Source organism: Malus sylvestris, chromosome 3 (assembly GCF_916048215.2).
Source record: "Malus sylvestris chromosome 3, drMalSylv7.2, whole genome shotgun sequence".
In the NCBI taxonomy this organism is placed as follows: domain Eukaryota; kingdom Viridiplantae; phylum Streptophyta; class Magnoliopsida; order Rosales; family Rosaceae; genus Malus; species Malus sylvestris.
Window position 1 is genome coordinate 2,058,390 of NC_062262.1, and position 18,630 is coordinate 2,077,019.

At 40.0% G+C, this 18,630-nt stretch overlaps 1 protein-coding gene, 1 long non-coding RNA gene and 1 pseudogene across 3 annotated transcripts; 2 read left to right on the forward strand and 1 right to left on the reverse strand.

Annotated features, from left to right (window-relative positions):
• The first annotated feature begins 37 nt into the window (after positions 1-37).
• On the forward strand, positions 38-8,559 carry LOC126616265 (uncharacterized). Of its 2 annotated transcripts, XM_050284282.1 has the most exons (11): positions 38-343; positions 957-2,598; positions 2,629-3,502; positions 3,687-4,316; positions 4,505-5,822; positions 6,333-6,649; positions 6,769-6,972; positions 7,354-7,508; positions 7,673-7,764; positions 7,871-7,974; positions 8,140-8,559. In XM_050284282.1, exons 1-10 carry the CDS (start codon positions 184-186, stop codon positions 7,915-7,917), a joined length of 5,439 nt encoding a protein of 1,812 aa, XP_050140239.1. In that variant the 5' UTR covers positions 38-183; the 3' UTR covers positions 7,918-7,974; positions 8,140-8,559. The 2 variants fall into 2 exon arrangements, with proteins under 2 accessions (XP_050140239.1, XP_050140238.1); XM_050284281.1 differs by having other exon boundaries at positions 957-3,502.
• Positions 8,560-8,905: 346 nt separating this feature from the next.
• Positions 8,906-16,921, reverse strand: LOC126616267 (putative disease resistance RPP13-like protein 1; annotated as a pseudogene).
• LOC126616310 (uncharacterized) lies at positions 9,472-12,329 on the forward strand. The gene is made up of 3 exons (XR_007621095.1): positions 9,472-9,613; positions 11,948-12,062; positions 12,209-12,329. It is a non-coding gene; the product is annotated as an uncharacterized LOC126616310 (long non-coding RNA).
• Positions 16,922-18,630: the final 1,709 nt, after the last annotated feature.

The following is an 18,630-nucleotide window of genomic DNA, read 5'->3' on the forward strand; positions in this document are numbered from 1 at the left end:
ACCCAAACCCGCCCAATTCATAACTCCTCACTTTCCCCGAAAATTTGAAAAAACAAGCCGCGCTAATACGCCAACCATCTCCCACCGTCCATTCCAAAAACACCCATCTCTCTCTCTCTCTCTCTAGCTCTCTCTGCAACTCGGTGAATCTGAATCCATGGTCGAAGTGTGACATCGTCGACGATGGAGAAGCTGTTGGTAAAGATCTTCGACAGGAAGAAATGGATCGTCAACCAAGCAAAGCAGCAGACCTTCCTCTTCGAGCAACACCTCGCCTCCAAATGCCTAATTGACGGGATTGCTCCTCCTCCCTGGCTTTGCTCCTCCACCGAACCCAGCAATGGTACTACTTTCCGACTTCAATCTCCGTCAGTTCAACTCTGTCGTGCGTTTTTCTGTATTAGTTTCAACCGAACTGTCCCTGAGAGTGATTTTTCGTTTTCATCATTTCTCTAAAACCCTAGGTTTTCCACTTTGTTTGGGTAAAAATGTTGAATTTTGCTGCTCGATTTCAAATTTGTTGTTTCGTTTAGGTTTTGTGGGGAATTGCGTTTTTAGATGAGGAAGAAGCGAAACCTAGGTTTTGCACATTGCATTATGTATTTGTGAACTTGTTGAGGGCATCGTTTGAATAGCGTTATTAAGTTTGTTGCCTTCAACTGAAATATTTGCTATTTTGTTTCGGTTTTAGTGGGTATTACGCTCTTAGATGACGAAGAAATGGAACTTTGGTGGTCCGTATGTATTCGTGTAATATGGAGCGTTAGATACTCTGATTGGCTGCTTATAAAGTTTTTTATTTGGGATACATTTTCCATTCGAACGATGCATCAACTGACTATTATACGAGTAATATAACAAACACATCTGTATGCTGTATGTGTTGTAGCTATGCATGTACAGTGTTCTTGTGCTTATGTGCATGAATTAATTATCTTTTGATTTGTTCATTACAGTGTTGAACAAACAAGAGTTGAATTCTGGAGTTCCACTCCCTCGAGCACTGCCTGTGATCCCTATTAGTAGCCATTGTTCTGTATTTGACAAGCCAGCTCCCACGACTCTCACTGGGGAGCTACCAAATGGTTTGTGCACTGAACTTCATGTTTTGGACAAAGGTTTTGGCGCTGGGGATAAGGGGTTGGTTTTGCCACAGTGTTCTGTAAGTAATGCTGGGTGTGTATCCAACAGCGTTCCTCAAGGGGAGAGAGAAGAGGATCCTAGTGTTACATCTCCAAGAGATGTGAGGGATGCAAGAATCAGAGACATTTACCATGATCTAGCTCTATCACCGGCTAGAGGTGCAGAAGATGGGGTATTAATTTTGCCACAGAGCCCAGTTAGTAATGCTGGATGTTCCTACAACGGTGTTCCTCAAGATCAGAGAAAAGAGGATCTGGGTAATACATCTCCTGAAGATCAAAGGGATACAAGAACCTCTGACATTTACCATGACCCAGCTCTATCACTGGCTAGAGTTCAGAGATCCAAATCCAGACAAAAAGCTCTGGAAATTCGCAAAAGTGCCAAAAAAAGCTTTTCACAAGATAAGAACAATGGTATCGGGCATGCTAGTGGAACAATTGGGCGTGCAATATCTTCCCTACGGTCTGACCATGTTGATGAACTGAACTTAGTCAAACCTCCTGATACAAGTGATTATGCTTGTGAAGTAGAAGAAGCAAAAATAAGGGAGTTTCAAAGCAAGGAAAGAGGTACTACCATCTCCTCTGGTAGAATTACAAGATCTAGAAGCTCTGGTCATCAGGAGAGCTCTTTGAATGTCAGTGGCTCGGTTTGTATTGACAGGAAACTTGGCGGTGCACTTGCAGATTCTAGAGGCATATCACCTCAGCAGTCCAAAAATGTAAATAAACCCTTGGAATTGGTTAATTACTCTTATATCACTAATGATAGTGGCCAAGAGAATGAAGCAAAAGTAGGTGAACATTTTATCATGGAAAAGGGACGCAGCGAATACTCTGGGAGAACAACAAGATCTAGAAGTGCTAGCCAAGAACCTAATTGTCTTGATGAATTGTCCAAGTTGGAGCAATCATCTAACAGCATAAGTGAAGTTGGTGTCAGAAATTCATTGCTACAACCGAAACATTTTGATGAAATGGTGGAAGTGGTGAAATCTTGTGATATTGTTGATGGAAATTGTGAAGCGAAAACAAAAGTAGGGGAGAGCTGGAGCAAGGTAACCAGTGATTACAGTGGCAGAATAACAAGATCCAGAAGTTCATCCCAGAACCCAAATGACGTTAACAATTATCCGAAGGTAGATACTTCCTGTATTTCTGTTAAGGGTGATGGCAGTACAATCCATCTTTCCACTGGTAAGTCAACACAACCACCTCAGCCTTTAAGTACTGGGTCACAAGCTGTGCATATTACTGAAAAAATAGCGAAAGACGCTATCACCAATATATCTGGTCAAAGAATTAATCAGTCAACATCGTCTTCATCTAATAAGTCTCACAATTCACAGAGAACTTTAATATCTGCTGGAAGGTCTGTTCCAATTCAATGTGATATAGACCTGTGTGCAGAGAATTCAACAGATTCTTCAGACAAGGAAAATGATGCAGATCACTATGCTGGTACAAAGACAAGTGCAGAAACTAATTGTACTACTGAAGGAATGTCAGAACCGGTCAATTCACAGGCTTTGGTTCACAGGAGTACACAGTCCAGATTCGCTGCTTCAAGCACGCATTTGTCAGAAAAAATGACTCACAGGGGTACACAGTACAAAGAGGTACCTTGTACTCAAACCTGTGAATTTGTTAAAGCTGTAACTGGTGGAGAAACTGAAATTGATCCTGATGTATCTGTTGAAGGTTCTGGATCAAAATTGGATGGTACTGGGGTTAGAGTTGGAGTGGAAGTTTTAGCCTCAAGGCAGCCTGCTGATTGTAATGTGTTTGTGAATCCCAAGCAACTTAATTTTGATGATGTGGAAGAATCCTGTAGGAATGGAAGTTATACTCTTGCTTTTAAAGAGGGAATGCAGGGAAGATCACCAGAGAAAAGGTATATTTCCTTGATGGACGCTGATGATATACAGGAAGAAGGAATGACTGTCAATTATCTAGAAAATCATAACTTGTCCCTGCCAATGAATTTTCTTGGGGATCCGGAAGTTTCAATCAAAGGGAAGGACCTCCAGAGTGGTTTATCTGAATCTCCTGTAGAGGAGGATAGAAGTTTCTTGAATGGAAATGCTGTTTCATCAGTAATGGAGACATCTGATGTTCATAATGATGCAGTTGCTAATACGTTGCTAGAAAGTGGCAATAGAGACTCTCGGTGTGGAGCCATGGGAAGTGTAGAACATAGTCCAAAGGCCATACTAGAATCTCAAGGCCTTTCACTTTCTCGGGTGGATGTTGCAAAATCAATTGTCAGTAGAAGTCCTGTTGAAGAAATGCCTCAAAATGAGGACTGCCACATGATAGAGAGCTCTGAATCTTCACCTAAGGCACAGATTAAAGAGGTACTTAATTTTCTGTTATGCAGTGAGCTCTCTCGCTCTCTCTTGGCTAAGTGGTCGCCCTCACATCTATGTTATTCTATATGACAGTCTTGTTTTATTTGAGATTTTCTGTTTAATTGTTCTCGTCAAATTGCTTGTCTACTTTTATTTGGTCTTTTATAATGTATAAGATTGTGTTTGATAGGGTGAATATAGTGATGAACTGAACGTAGTCAAACCTACTGATACAAGTCCTTGTGAAGTGGAAGAGGGAAAAATAGGCGAATTTCAAAGCAAGGAAAGAAGCATTGCTCTCTCCTCTGGTAGAATTACAAAATCTAGAATATCTGACCAACAGGAGAGCTCTTTGAATGTTAGTGGCTCAGCCAGTAATGCCAGAAGAATTGGTTCTGTTGGCATATCACCTCGGCTGTCTAACCCTGCAAATCAATCCTTGGAATTGGTTTACTCTCATATCACTACTGACTGTTTTCAAAAGAAGGAAGCAAAGGCAAGAGTTCACTTCATTACGGAGGGTTCATGCCCTCAGCATAAACGAAGAAAGATTGAGCATAAAACAGTTGATGACCAGTCTACTTCCTTGGGCTTGAGAGAACGGGGTTTTTACACTGTCAATAGAGAATCTATGTGTGGGAACTTGGGAAGCGTAGAAGATAGTCCAAAGGCTGTACTAGAATCTCAAGGGCTTTCAATTCCTTGGGAGGATGTTGTAAAATCAATCATCAGCAGAAGCTCAGTTGAAGAAACACATCAAAATGAGGATCACCACGTGATAGAGTGGTCTGAATCTTCACCTAAGGCACAGATGACAGAGGTAATTACTTTTTTGCTGTGCAGTGATCTCTCTCTCTCTCTTGGCTAAGCTATGGCCCTTACATCTATGTTATTCTATTTTGTACTTGTTTTATTTGAGATTTTTCACATACTTGTTTTCTTATATCAGACAGGTTGCTTGTCTACTTTTATTTGATCTTTTCTAATGCATAAGATTGTGTCTGACAGGGTAGAATCAGCTTGGGATGCGGGGATACAAGTGGTAATGCACCTTTCATTTTCACGGATAGAGAATTTGAAGCTTCAATCCTAAGTTTGATGAAGCAAACTGGTATGATGGAGGAAACAGGAGTAGCACATCCGCCAAGCATTATTATTGACTCAGGAAATCAGTGCATGGAAGAGACTACTGTTTCACTAACTAGTGAGGATAATCTTACCACAGGAAATGCTGAACATTTGACTTGCGCTGGAAGAGCAATGCAGGAAATGAGATTTGATCTTGGAGGGACCAGCAATTTTGGATCTCCACATGGCCAATCCTTGGATTTGATTGATTTGGATGATAGAAAGCCTGAGCTTGAGGGGTTCGTTATGCAAACAGATGATGAACCAACAAGCATTGCTGGAAAGGGAATTAGCTTTGACGAGTGGAACCTTCCAAGCACTACAATTGAACATGCCAGCATTCTGGAGCAGCTGTGCCAATCTGCTTGCATGCAAACTCCAGTAGCGTGCTCTTCAGCTTCAAATAAGTTGCACAAAATTCCATATCTCTACCAATCCGTTCCAACTGGGCTTCTAGAGGGTGTGGATATGAGGACCATGAATGATGCTGTCAAACAATTAAAGGATGGTCATAGTTACTCGAGTGAGGAAGTTGGCCAGGCGTTTTATGGAAGGTCCTATTCTGATTGCCTCTTAAATCATGGTGGTCAATCTGGTTGGGATACTAAGAAACCTTATCTGTCTCCAGTTGGGAAACTCTGGGATATAACTGGTTCAAGGACTAGCAGTTCAAGTAAGCGAGGAAGCTTAAATCTGGAGCTTCCCTGCATTAGTGAAGAAAATGAGAATGCATATGAGGCAGCTGATACTTTCCAAGATGAAAGTGTTTCAAATGCATTAAATAGGTCAATACAAAGAGTACCACTTGCTGACATTACTGAGATTCCAAACCCTCCAGCATCAGTTTCTAAAGCTGAACCATATGCAGATAGACTTAGTCTAGATTCCGTGAACACTGAATTCAGCTTAACAGGCACTCATAAGAGCTTCAAACAGAGGCTTGGAATCCAAAACAGAAGCAAGAGAAGATATAACAATAAGGAGAACCTGAGCATGTCACAAGGAACAAACGATATTAAGGGGACCACTAGATCACTTCATAAAAGGTTCAGTAAACCAAAATTATCTGGGAAAACCAGTTTGAGAAAAGGTGGTTCAAGTTTATCAGAGCAGGAGCCGAAGCATAACAATATTGTGTCCAGCATGACTTCTTTCATTCCACTTGTTCAACAGAAACAAGCAGCTGCAGTTGTAACAGGTAATTTCTTACTAGTAATCTTAACCTTTGAACTTTGGATTTTGCATTACATGTACATATTCCATGTGATTGTTTTTCTGAGTGTGGATCATAATTGTACGTCTAAACTGGGTTACAGTATGGATGATGGTTTTATTTTTACTGAATTAGGGAATGTTTTATTTATTCACCTCTCCCAGACCCTGCGTAAAGCGGGAGCCTTGTGCACTGGGTACGACCTTTAGGGAATGTTTTATTTGGAGTAGTAAATTAGCAATGAATGTCTGGGATCATCAAGTAAAATTTAGAGTGCATATTTGAAAGTCCCATGAAAGCTGAGTTGCCCCATTGTCCTCCATAAGTATGTTATAGGTGACTTCATCTTGTCATACGGAGCTTGACAGTGATTCATTTGTTTTTTTATTGTATCCTTGTGAATTCTTGTGAGCATTCTGGGATATTTTTCTTTGTTTCTTTTTTTTTCTCCAATGACTTGATCCAGTATTTTGACCTATTTGTGTTTTCTTGCAGGGAAGAGGGACGTCAAAGTGAAGGCCCTGGAGGCAGCTGAAGCTGCAAAGCGTCAGGCAGAAAAGAAAGAGAATGAACGCAAGATGAAGAAGGAAGCCTTGAAACTTGAGCGGTCAAGAATGGAGCAGGAGAATATGAAGCAGTTGGAGTTGCAGAAGAAAAGGAAAGAAGAAGTGAGGAAGAAAAAAGAGGCTGATATGGCATCAAAGAAGAGACAAAGGGAAGAGGAAGAAAGGAAGGAGAAGGAAAGAAAAAGAATGCGTATTGAAGCACGTAGAAACAAGAGAGAACATGAAGACAAGTTACCTGCAGAAAAGGTAGAGAAAGAAATGAAAACCCAGGCCATTGTATGATTCTTTATGGTCTGCCTCATTTCATTATGTCTATCTTTTTGTAATGTTAGATATCACGTTGTATATTGGGCTGTCTTGTGTAGGATGGAAGAGGCCCTGGGGGTAAGGAATCTAAGGATGAAATGGCAAATAAGAAAATGGAGGAAGAAAGGGGATATGACAATAACATAAATATTTCGGAGACTAAGCCTAGTACTTCCAGGATTTCAATAAGCAATGCCGGAAGAGAAAGTATTGTCCACGAAGAGTTCCACGAGGCCTCGAGTAATTATGGATATACAGCAGAGGTAAATGCAAATGATTTTTTAACAACCAATACCCACCATATCTTAGGATCTACTTGCATATGTTGAGTGCTTTTACTTGTGTCGGCTGGAGCATGGTTATAATCCTCTGTTATTGTAGTTTGCATAGGACCTTTAAACTTGTTGGGTTTTAACTATTATGAGGCCTTCCCCTTTGCTATCTTTATACCGCAATATAGGAAAGAAGGCTACACTAGTCTAATTGCAAGACTTATCTTCTGTTAAAACTACTAGTAACTTATTGTAAACTCAAATATGAACCACCGTTAGAAAGTCTTCTTATGCATGAGCTGCATACTTTCGTTTCGTGCACTTTTACTTTGTTTGTAAAGCCTCGTGCTGACATTTCCTGTGATATTTAAGGTACTGAGCAATTCAGACAGAGCAATGAAGAATTCAGTTGCCATTACAAGTCAAGAACAGTCTTATGACATCTCTCCATACAAAGAATCAGATGATGAGAATGACGATGACGACAGTATCATACCAAATAGTAAATTTATTCCTTCGTGGTCAAGGTATTTTTTTTTTTCAATTGTTGTTATAGATGGAATATGATCTTCAAATTATAGAGCATCCCAATAATCTTAGCGATGTGTATCTTAAGGAATGGCATAGATTGCGTACCCTTTGGAACTGTCAACTCGGATGCACTCCTCTAAATTGGTTCTGTTTTGTACAGTAAAAACTGCCTGGCTTTCGCTGCTTCTTCCCAGAATAGAGCAGACCCAGAGACAATCTTCCCCCCGGAAAGCTTTTGCTGCATATCTGAAGGTATTTTTGTGGTTTAAAGCCATGGTCTTAGTAGCTACTGCTTTGTCCTTTTGGCTAGTCAATGTTTAGGTACTGCTGGACTAAGTTCCAATATGCTCATTTGCAGTCCTCTTGCCCCGAAAGCATCAATTGAACAACAGCGGAATGTGCTAAACTATGTTCAGTTATATTCTTCAATCAGCTAGAATATGAGCTTTCAGTCAAGAAGAGGTAATGTTGCCTTCTCCTTTTCCCTTTCGGTCTCCTAAACTACGTTTATGCTGGCAGTTTCGTTGTTAAAAGAGCAATTTTCCTTCTGCAAAATGTAAAATGCCCTCAGTTACCGCCTATCAAAACCAAAATACTGTAATAATTGGTTTTCGTTTCTCCTTGCAGATTTTCAAAGTCTATTTGTGAACAGTTTCTTGAGCAGGTGACACCCTTTCAAGCCGAAATGTAGCTGAAATGCGCAGAACTTTTTTTTTTTTATGTATAGGATTCTGTCGTAATTGTTATGCCAGATAATTAGCAGATTGATTGTTGTTAAGAAGAGTAACAAGTTCCATTGGCAGAAGGGCAATTGCCTGAGCTACCGAGTAATTTGGTCAGCATCTCATCTTGCGGCTGCTTTTTTTGGCACCATGCCCGGTTTTACTTTTAACCTCCCAATCATCATCCTCAAGGATGATAAGTGACAGCTAGAAATGTATATATTTTGGTATGGGGGTATTGGAAGATTATGTATAGTATACACAAATTTAACCATTATAAGGTGGCTCAATGGTTGGGAACGAATTTTATATCCATATTTCACAAGACATGTTCTAAGTTCGATTTTTGGTGCTGGTGAATCATACGATGGTGGTCGAGAGAGATTGAAATGCCTCTGTGAGTCCTAGCCCCTGAAAGGGTGGACATGGCAAAGTCACTAGCTAGTCCATTTTTTAATAAGATAAAAAATATATAATACAAATTTACTACACCAAGTAGTATAGAACAATGTGCTTTCTCTTTTACACCCACGTTCGAATTTCCGTTTTTATATCCATATTTTAGATGAATTTAGTACAGATTATCTTATCTATTTTTTTTTAAATCCCGCTTCATAAATAATTTGATCTGCAATGTTTAAACTCAAAACTTGAGCGAAACACAGTGAAACGATTCGAAACTACCTCCACCACAAATCTTTAACAAAAAGATGGAAAAGAAAAGGTACAAACGTTTACACGAGAGAAGTTGAAAGGACTTGGATAGTGAGGGTCATCTCCACTTTGAAAGTAATAGCTGAAAGTTGGAAGTTCAGGCAGCCTAAACCATTCACCATTGATGAACACCTCCAAAGAGGGATAAACAGGGAAACCAGCCCTGCTGAAAGTTTTAAGTACAAAATTAACCAAAAAAAAAAAAAAGCGGTTCAAAGTTCCAACTTTGATTTCCATCAATGAAAGTTGCAAGGAATTGAAGTATATTGCCTCAATCTTTTCCATTCATATTCTTTGCACACCTCTTGTTCAGAGAAGAACAAACATTTTGATGGTCCATGGAAAAGAAAGAGATGGCGGCAAATCCTCTTCTGGCAGGAATGCAAGACAATCAATGATGCAGAGCTGCTGAGGTCCTTCTCTGGGCAGGAATTCTGAGAGTGCGTGGTGTTTTGATCAACAGATTTCAACCTTGATAGTCCAGATGGTGTGAGTGGAAGAGAGCCGCTGTTGTTTGAGCAATGTCTCCAACAGATCCTCACTTCCCCTGATCTGAAATTCTCCAAGGGAGACATAGCACAGCTCGATTCCACTGTTAAAAAATACCCCATATTATAAATGCAAATATAGACAAGGCAAAATGAAGAAAGCAAAAGAAAAGGAAGGTAAATTACAATTTACAAATCATCAGTGTTCAACCGAAGATCGATATATATTTGTGGTGAAATCTGTAGAGGAGCAACCAGCATCCTTGTCAGCATCCTTGTCAGCCTCCTTGTTTACTAACGCAATGTACTGGCATTCATCCAAACACAATTACGTGGTGCTAAATACAGATAAGTGTCAAATTAACTTTGAATTTTGTTGGAAAATTTGAGGACAATCAATATAACATAGCAACAGATAAGTTGTACTAAATACGTACCTGGCTTTGTCTTGACAGTTGAGAGTTGGAGAGAGTGAAATGAAGGCTCATATGGTGATTTCATCATCTATCTTTATGCAAGGAATGCGAGATATGTTTCTCCAGTCTTTTCCCTTCTTGTTCCGATGCCTCTTCTTCAGAGAAGGACAACCCCAGATGCTCAGATAAGAAAGAAATGCCGGCAAACCCTCTTCCGGCAGGAATTCGAGACTCTCGCAGCTTGAAATTTGTAGCTGTTGAAGAGAAGTGAGATGCTCAAGTCCCTTTCGTCCAAAGATTTCAGATTTGAAAGTATAGAGATCCAGAGATTGTGAATGAGTGGCAAGGAGCAGCTGTTCCCGGAGCAACATCTCCAACAGATCCTTGTTTCCTTGGACCCAAAATTCTCGAAGAGAGGCAAGTCCTTGCAATCCCCACTCCACTGAAGGCCTCAGTCTCTCACAATTTTCGATCCAAAATGTTTGTAGGGTGGGAGGCAAGCCCCCCCTTGTGCAGGTGACACCAGATTTGGAAGATTTTGTATCCACAAATGTTGAAGGGCGGTGAGGGTGTGCATTCGGGCCGGCAACAACTTCAAATTCTCGCATTTGGCTGCACAGTCCTGCCAACAACAATAACTTCAACGCAGAATAATGCTTCTCCTTTTGCTACAGTCCTGCCAAAGATAGAGTGGAATTAGATCCACTTCCACAGCAGCAGCCTCCAAATCAGCCGCCATAGGCAGCCAACGACGTAGTGTCATGGCCTAAAATGTACGTGGTAGAGAAAAATGAACCCCCGTGCGCGCACTTGGCTGCACAGGCAGCAACAAATTGTGTGGCTGCATATGAATCAGAAAAACAATGAATGGACCCCTTAGCGACTGGGAAATCCTGCTATGTGCTATCATGTACATGAAGCACTACCACGGTTGAGTTGCTACTTACCAAGAAGGTTTCTAAATTTGAGAGCCCGCTGCTCCAACTTTCACCATCAAACTTGGGTTAAGGCTTATCATCATCTATTTCTCCACGGCATCTTCCTCTAGAGCAGTTAACGAATCAAATGATTACCTGCATATATAGTGAGCAAATCTGCAATGTTTAAATAATTTTTTTTTCGTTTGTCAACTTGCTATGTGAGTCACACGACATCACACACGCTAATATATAGAAAACAAACCTCCAAGTCCAGATGCAACTTTAAATATTCTCTTGATTGCTCATGAAATCCACAATGGTGAGAAGAATGCTAATATATAGAAAACAAGCCGGCAAATACGTTAGTCCCATCGTGTTGTCCTGACTGATTGCATAGTTGAATTACATTGATCTATAAAGGAAGAATAAATTACACTCAAGTGTTCAACTACTTACACTGAAATCTGTAGGCGCAGCAGCTAGCCACCAAGTCTATTTACCTCCACCACAAATCTTTAACAAAAATATGGAAAAGAAAAGGTACAAACGATTACACGAGAGAAGTTGTAAGGACTTGGATAGTGAGGTTCATCTCCACTTTGAAAGTAATAGCTGAAAGTTGGAAGTTCAGGCAGCCTAAACCATTCGCCATTGATGAACAGCTCCAAAGAGGGATAAACAGGGAAACCAGCCCTACTGAAAGTTTTAAGTACAAAATTAAAAAAATAAGCAGTTCAAAGTTCGACTTTGATTTGCATCAATGAAAGTTGCAAGGAATGTGAACTATATTGCCTCAATCTTTTCCATTCATATTCTTTGCACACCTCTTGTTCAGAGAAGAACAAACTTTTTGGTGATCCTCGGAAAAGAAAGAGATGGCGGCAAATCCTCTTCTGGCAGGAATGCAAGACAATCGATGATGCATAGCTGCTGAGGTCCTTCTCCGGGCTGGAATTCCGAGAGTGCGTGGTGTTTTGATCCACAGATTTCAAACTTGATTGTCCAGATGGTGTGAGAGGAAGAGAGCCGCTGTTGTTTGATCAATGTCTCCAACAGATCCTCACTTCCCCTGATCTGAAATTCTCCAAGGGGGATATGCCATTCCCCTGTTAAAAAATACCCGATATTATAAATGCAAATATAGACAAGGCAAAATGAAGAAAGCAAAAGAAAAGGCAAATTACAATTTACAAATCATCAGTGTTCAACCGAAGATTGATGCATCCTTCTGGTGAAATCTGTAGTGGAACAACCAGCCTCCTTGTATAGTAACGCAATGTACTGGCATTCGTCCAAACACAGTTAAGTGGTGCTAAATACAGATAAGTGTCAAATTAACTTTGAAGACAATCAATTTTGTTGGAAAATTTGAGGACAATCAATTTAACATAGATACAGATAAGTGGTACTAAATACGTACCTGGCTTTGTCTGGAGAGTGGAGAGTAGAGAGTTGGAGAGAGTTGGTGCCAATAAGCCCTGCTCTCTTCATCCATGGTGTTTGTAGACAAAAATATGTGTATGCAGCTACCACAAGATGACAGAGGCATTGAAAGATGAGTAAGCATTCCGCCATATGGAAACCGCAGCAGTATATATATACACAAGTACCTGAGTGGTTGATGTAAGCTAACATCGTTTTCCCTCTGATAATCCTATCTTCACAGTTCAATAGTTTTCTCTCTGGACCGACGAAGTCCCACATACATTCAATCTTTATATAGCTGTTCAAGAGAGCTGAGGTCTAGAGGTCCCTGTCCTGGAAGGAATTGCGAGAGTGGGAGGTGTTGAAAGTCCATTTCCATCCAAAATATTTCAAAATTGACGGTCCAGAAAATCAGAGCACCATTTGATAATCCCATCTTTACAGGTTTGCTTGCTCGCTGCATCAATTAAACCGATATATCTGTTAGTCCCATCACATCTACCAGAAGATTACAGTTATGGTGCAAACGGGAGAAGTATGAGAAATCATCCAGGGATTTACCTCTTCTCATGCAGGAGAATCATATATATCGACTCCAAGTAGTTCCACGGTATCAGACTACAAATAATTCACTCCCCTCGCACTCTCCTGTAATTTCATCTGAAACTCTGATTTAAGCTGGAATATTGCTGAGGACAATCAATTTAATAATAAATAAAAAAAAGTACCTGGCTTTTGTCTTGAGAGTTGAGAGTTGGAGAGAGTGAAATGAAAGCTCATATGATGGTGATTTCATCATCTATGTTTATGCAAGGAATGCGAGCTATGTTTCTCCAATCTTTTCCCTTCTTGTTCCCGTACCTCTTCTTCAGAGAAGGACAGCCCCGGATCCTCAGATAAGAAAGAGATGCCGGCAAACCCTCTTTTGGCAGGAATTTGAGACTCTCGCAGCCTGAAATTTGTAGCTGTTGAAGAGAAGTGAGGTGCTCAAATCCCTTTCCGTCCAAATATTTCAGATTCGATACATCAGAGATTTCGAGAGTGCGAAGAGTGGCAGGGAGAAGTTGTTCATTGAGCAACGTCTCCACCAGATCCCAGTTAACGATAGATAATGTTTGTAGGTTGGGAGGCAAACCCCCTTGTGCAAATGACACCACATTTGGAAGACACTCTATCGACAAATGTTGAAGGGCGGTGAGGGTGTGCATTCGGTCCGGCAACAACTTCAAATTCACGCAATGGTCTACTGAAAAGTAGGTCAGGTTGGGAGTGGGCAATCCTCCGTCAGGAAAAGAGACAAGATTTGGAAGACTGCCTATCAATAACCTTTGAAGGGCGGTGAGGGTGTGCATTCGGCCCGGCAACAACTTCAAATTCTCGCAGTTGTAGACATGAAAGAAAGTGAGGTTGGGAGTGGGCAATCCCCCGTCGGGAAAAGAGACAAGATTTGGACAGTACCTGATATCCAGGGAGTTGAGATTTTCATCTGCTCCTCCTTCAACTGAAAGAGATTCCAGATTCTGACAACGCATTATTCGAAGAGATGAAAGGTTGGGGAAAATGCCCAAAGGGAACGACCTCAGAGAATCACAACTCTCGGATAGATGCAAAGACTGAAGGGAAGTCAAGTTGGCCATCATCTCACGTGATAGGAATTCTAATTTCTTGCAATTTTGTATACTGAGCGACGTCAGTGTGGTGGGCAGACCATTTGTAGGGAACGACAAGACTGAGGAACATTCATATAAAGTCAAACTTTGAAGACGATTGGCGTTGTGCATCATTTGCGCCGACCACTCTTTCCCACCAACAAATTCAATACAAGCTTCTGAAGCGACGGCAGCGTCTCCGTCGACTCTAGTAACAATGAGAGACCCGGGCATCCTTTTATTGTCAGTTTTTCAAGAGATCCTCTTAAGGAATCCCTGTTCAGGGTATTACTGGCCCTGTTTTCATGTAGAACCTCACAATTGTACACATCAAGTGTTTTCAAGGAAGGAAGATGAGTGGGCAAGTCTCCTCTCAGCTTCGGACACCAACTTAACCTCAGCTCCTTAAGACGAGGAAAGTCTGGACTTTCACCTCCACTTGGACTAGGCTGCCATTCCTCCCACTCTGGCATCTCCCGAAACTCTAGCTTCTCTAAACATTGAAATGGTTGATTTCCCCCGTACAACTCACCACCAACACTCTTAACAACTTTCATCCTTTCTACGTAGAGCTCTTTCAGAGCAGGTAGCTGACCAACTGGTGGCAGTGAACTGCAATTACCACAGTCGCTGAGACGCATCACTTGTAAGTTGGAGAAGGACGAGTCTCCCACCCAATTCGGGAAACTGATTCCGCCATAAAACCTGATGGTTAGCTTCACCAAATTTACCGCAGGTTGAAGTCTTTCGAGCACATATCTCTCTTTTACGGAATCATTGGAAACCACACGACCCCATGACAACTCTACCTCGTTGAGATCTTTCTTATCCTTCAGCAAGGCATCAATAGCACCGACTACATTTTGCAGATTCAAGATAGAAATTTTTCCTCCAAGGTGCGACAACTCCCTCAGCTCTGCAATGCTTGACCCAGTAGATTTCCCCAACACGAAAGCTGTCAGTGTTCTCAAACTTTTTAGTCTACCCATATGCACCGGCATCTCTTTTATTTTAGTTTTACCAATATCAAGATGACGCAAATGAACCAATTTCCTCATGTCTGCAGGCAATTCAACAAGAGAAGAACAACCTAACAACAACAGTGTTTGTAAATTGTAGAGGGTACACACTGTATCTGGTAACCTTTTAATTGTCGTATAAGAGAGATCGATGTAGCGCAAGTGTATGTGATTACCAATGGAATTAGGTAACTGATTGATATTTTGATATCTTGACAATGATATTACCCGTAAATATTTTTGTGCTGGTAGTAAATCATCTAGAACCTTGTTGCTTACATATCCACCATTCCAACTATAATGTGGTGGTAAAGACACTGGAAAGAAGGTACGCAAATACTTAACTCCTTTTAATGGCTCAAATATTGGAGATGTATCAAATTTTCCTCTCATATATGACAAGTGGCGAACCTTTTTAGAAACTTCGTGCGAATTTTTTTGATCCAACCTAAAACAAAACTCTCCAGACACAAACATAGCCAAGTCATTAATAAGATCATGCATAGTGAAACTTGGTTTATCCAATCTTGGTCTTTGAAATAGTGAACGCGATAACAGTTCATTAAAGTACCTTTCACCAACCTCCTCCATTGCTTTCTTGCTCTCTAATTGTGGAATTAAACCTTCTGCCACCCATAGTAGAATAGCATTTTCCTTTTCAAACTCATAGTCCTTTGGAAAAATTGAGCAATAAGCAAAGCATCGTTTCAAGTAAGCCGGAAGATAATGGTAACTCAATCTTAAAGAAGGAAGAAGACTATTAGGGTGTGGCAGATCCCATAGATTACTATCCAATATGTGATTCCACTCCTTGTAGTCTAGGTTGCAACTTAAGAGACCCCCTAGCGTTTTTGCAGCTAGAGGCAAACCGTTGCACTTACATGCAATTTGCTTACCAATTTCAACCAAGTCTGGATGTGCACCGGGGTTTTCATTTCTAAATGCATGTTTTTCCAGTAACGACCAACAGTCTTCATCCGACAATTCTTTTAAATCGTGAATAGGAATAGTATTGTGCACGATGGCTGCAACACGTCTGCTCCTTGTTGTTACAATGACCTTGCTTCCCCTTGCCCCATACGTGAAAAGAATTCGTAGACGCTCCCAGTCATCATAGTTTTCATTCCAAAGGTCATCCAAGACTAGTAAAAATCTCTTTCCACTCAGTTGTTCCCTTAGTTGAACTTCAAGGGAATTCATCTCCAAATTGTCACAAGGCTTTTTAGTGATTTCCTCAATAAGGACCTTAATCACCCTCAAAGCCTCATACTGTTCGGAAACACAAACCCAAGCATGAGTGTCAAAGTGCTTTTTAACTCGTTCATCGTTGAAAAGGAGTTGAGCAAGAGTTGTCTTACCAACCCCGCCCATACCGACTATAGGGACTACAGAAAAATTACTGCTACTTTCATTGTCAGATAGCAGCAGTAGATCTTTTAACTTGTCTTTATCTCCATCCCTACCATAGGTATAAAATCCGCCCTCAACAACAGAAGTTGTGGGAGTTCTTTGTGAAACATTGCCTCCAACAACATCTTCTCTAAGACGGAGGATATCTTTTTGATTTGCAAGGTGTTCCAACTTCTTGAATAAAACTTCTATCCTACCATTCATGCCTTTATAATTAAAAGGTTTACGACAGGTAGAAAGGAAGTTCCACACCTGGGTTTTCTTAGTCTGATCTTTCGCCTTGCGACGCGAAACTTCAGTATCGATCTCATCCACCAAGTCCTCGGCCTCGAACACAGCATGTTTGAGCTCATCAAGCCACTTCCCGACGTCGGGGTTGACAATCTGCTTCTCCTCTGCGTCGTTGAGCACTGCACGGAGATTCACCAACTTCATCTTCAGTGTGTCCAGGAGTGAATAGTCGAGTCTTCTTGCCCGGAAGAAGTCTATGAACTCTCCGGAGGCAATCTTGTCGCACAGCACCTGGATGGAACCGGAGAGCAAAGCCTCTCCAACGAAAGCCATTTTCTCGTCTTGGCAAAAGGACTAATTTTGATCAAGTATTTGGAGTTGAGAAACTGAAAATTATTCTTGGCAAAGCCTGTAAGATTACTTCATGACTGATGACTGGTGAGACGACTTGATCTTTTTCTTGGTCAATAATGCAGTGGACCACACACGGCAAACATAAAGTATAAAGTGGTGGAAGTTGGGAAACGTTTCCATCCAACATTAATTTATTAATTATTTTCTTCCATAAAATAATCGTTGTTGGTCATGAAAATTGGTGGAGGTTGGAAAACATTACATCAAACATTAATTTATTTATTATTTTCAATGTGTCTAAAACATTAACCGGTATATCAAGTATAATAATATAATTGATTGAAATTTTTTTTCTTCAAGTTTCTAATTCAATTGTCTTAGTACACTTGGCATAACAAACCGTGTTCCTGACATATTGATTAATCTCTCCACACATCAGGAGATTTAAAATATATCAATCTTCTTACACTTAAAATAACGGTTATAATTATTATAATTTAAAATGACCCTCTTACTTGTAACAGTTAGATGTGTTAGTGAGAAGGATCTGCCCCTTACGCTCCGACCACACACGTCAAACATAGAGTAGTAATTGGTGGAGTTTGGAAAAACACAGTACAAAGAGGGGTGTGCTATCCACATCTCTTTTTATTTTTTCCACACTCCTTGTTAATTTTTGTCATTTGATCTTTTTTAATTCATCCGATCCGACGATCGAAAATTAAAAAAATAAAAAAAATAAAAAATAATGTGTGGATATCACATCTCTAAAAAGAATCACGCAATACATTTGGATCTCAACATTTTTCCATATGATAAGATCACATGTTCCCACCATCGTCTTGTCACCATCGTCTTGTCACCATCTTGTCATTATTTCTACTCTGGTTCTAATTCCAAGGGAAACATCTTCGTGTGAAAAATAAAGTAAAAGTTTCTGGCAGGACCTCAATGTTGGGTTGAATTTCTACAATTATTATTTACATTTTATACTTTTAATCTCAACCACTTTTATACTTTTAATCTCAACCACTTATTTTCTACAACATTCATTATCATGTGCTATGGGGAAAAAAAAATAAAAATAAAAACTTGAAAAGTTTCTTGCTTTTTCTTGCTTTGCCTATATTTTCAACATTAATGGGACCATTCGTGTTTACGATTTGGTTTGCCTATTCATTCAACGTTCATGGGACCATTCTGCTTTGCCTATATTTTCTTGCGTTAACCAATTTTGACTCAAAGTTAACATGTTTTTGCACAAAACTAATTAAGAACACACTCGAGTTCCATACCTTATATTGTCAAATTATCAAATTTGATGCCGCATAATTATACAAAAGTGCATTTGTCGCTCCTTAATTTAGATTAATAGTGCACTTCCTCTTTTACATCTAAATTTGAACCTCCATTTTTATCTCTATAATTTATACGAGTTTAATATAAATTATCTTATCATTTATTAAAAACCCCACTTCATAAATAAGTAGATGCGATATGTTTAAATGCAAATCTGTAACAAAAACAATGGAAAAGAATAAGTACAGATGTTTATGGATAGCAAAGGTCTCGAAAACATATATACTCCACAAAATCTAGCACGAGAGTATTGAGCCTAGATAATATAACCTCCTCCCCAATACTAATTTATAGCTGATTTATTTTGTGGTTTAGCTAAAATCACCAATTCTCATTATCATTGTACAAATAAATAAATAAAGAGTAAATAGTAGCAATAGTTTCTTTAACTTTAATCAAATTGGTTAAAGT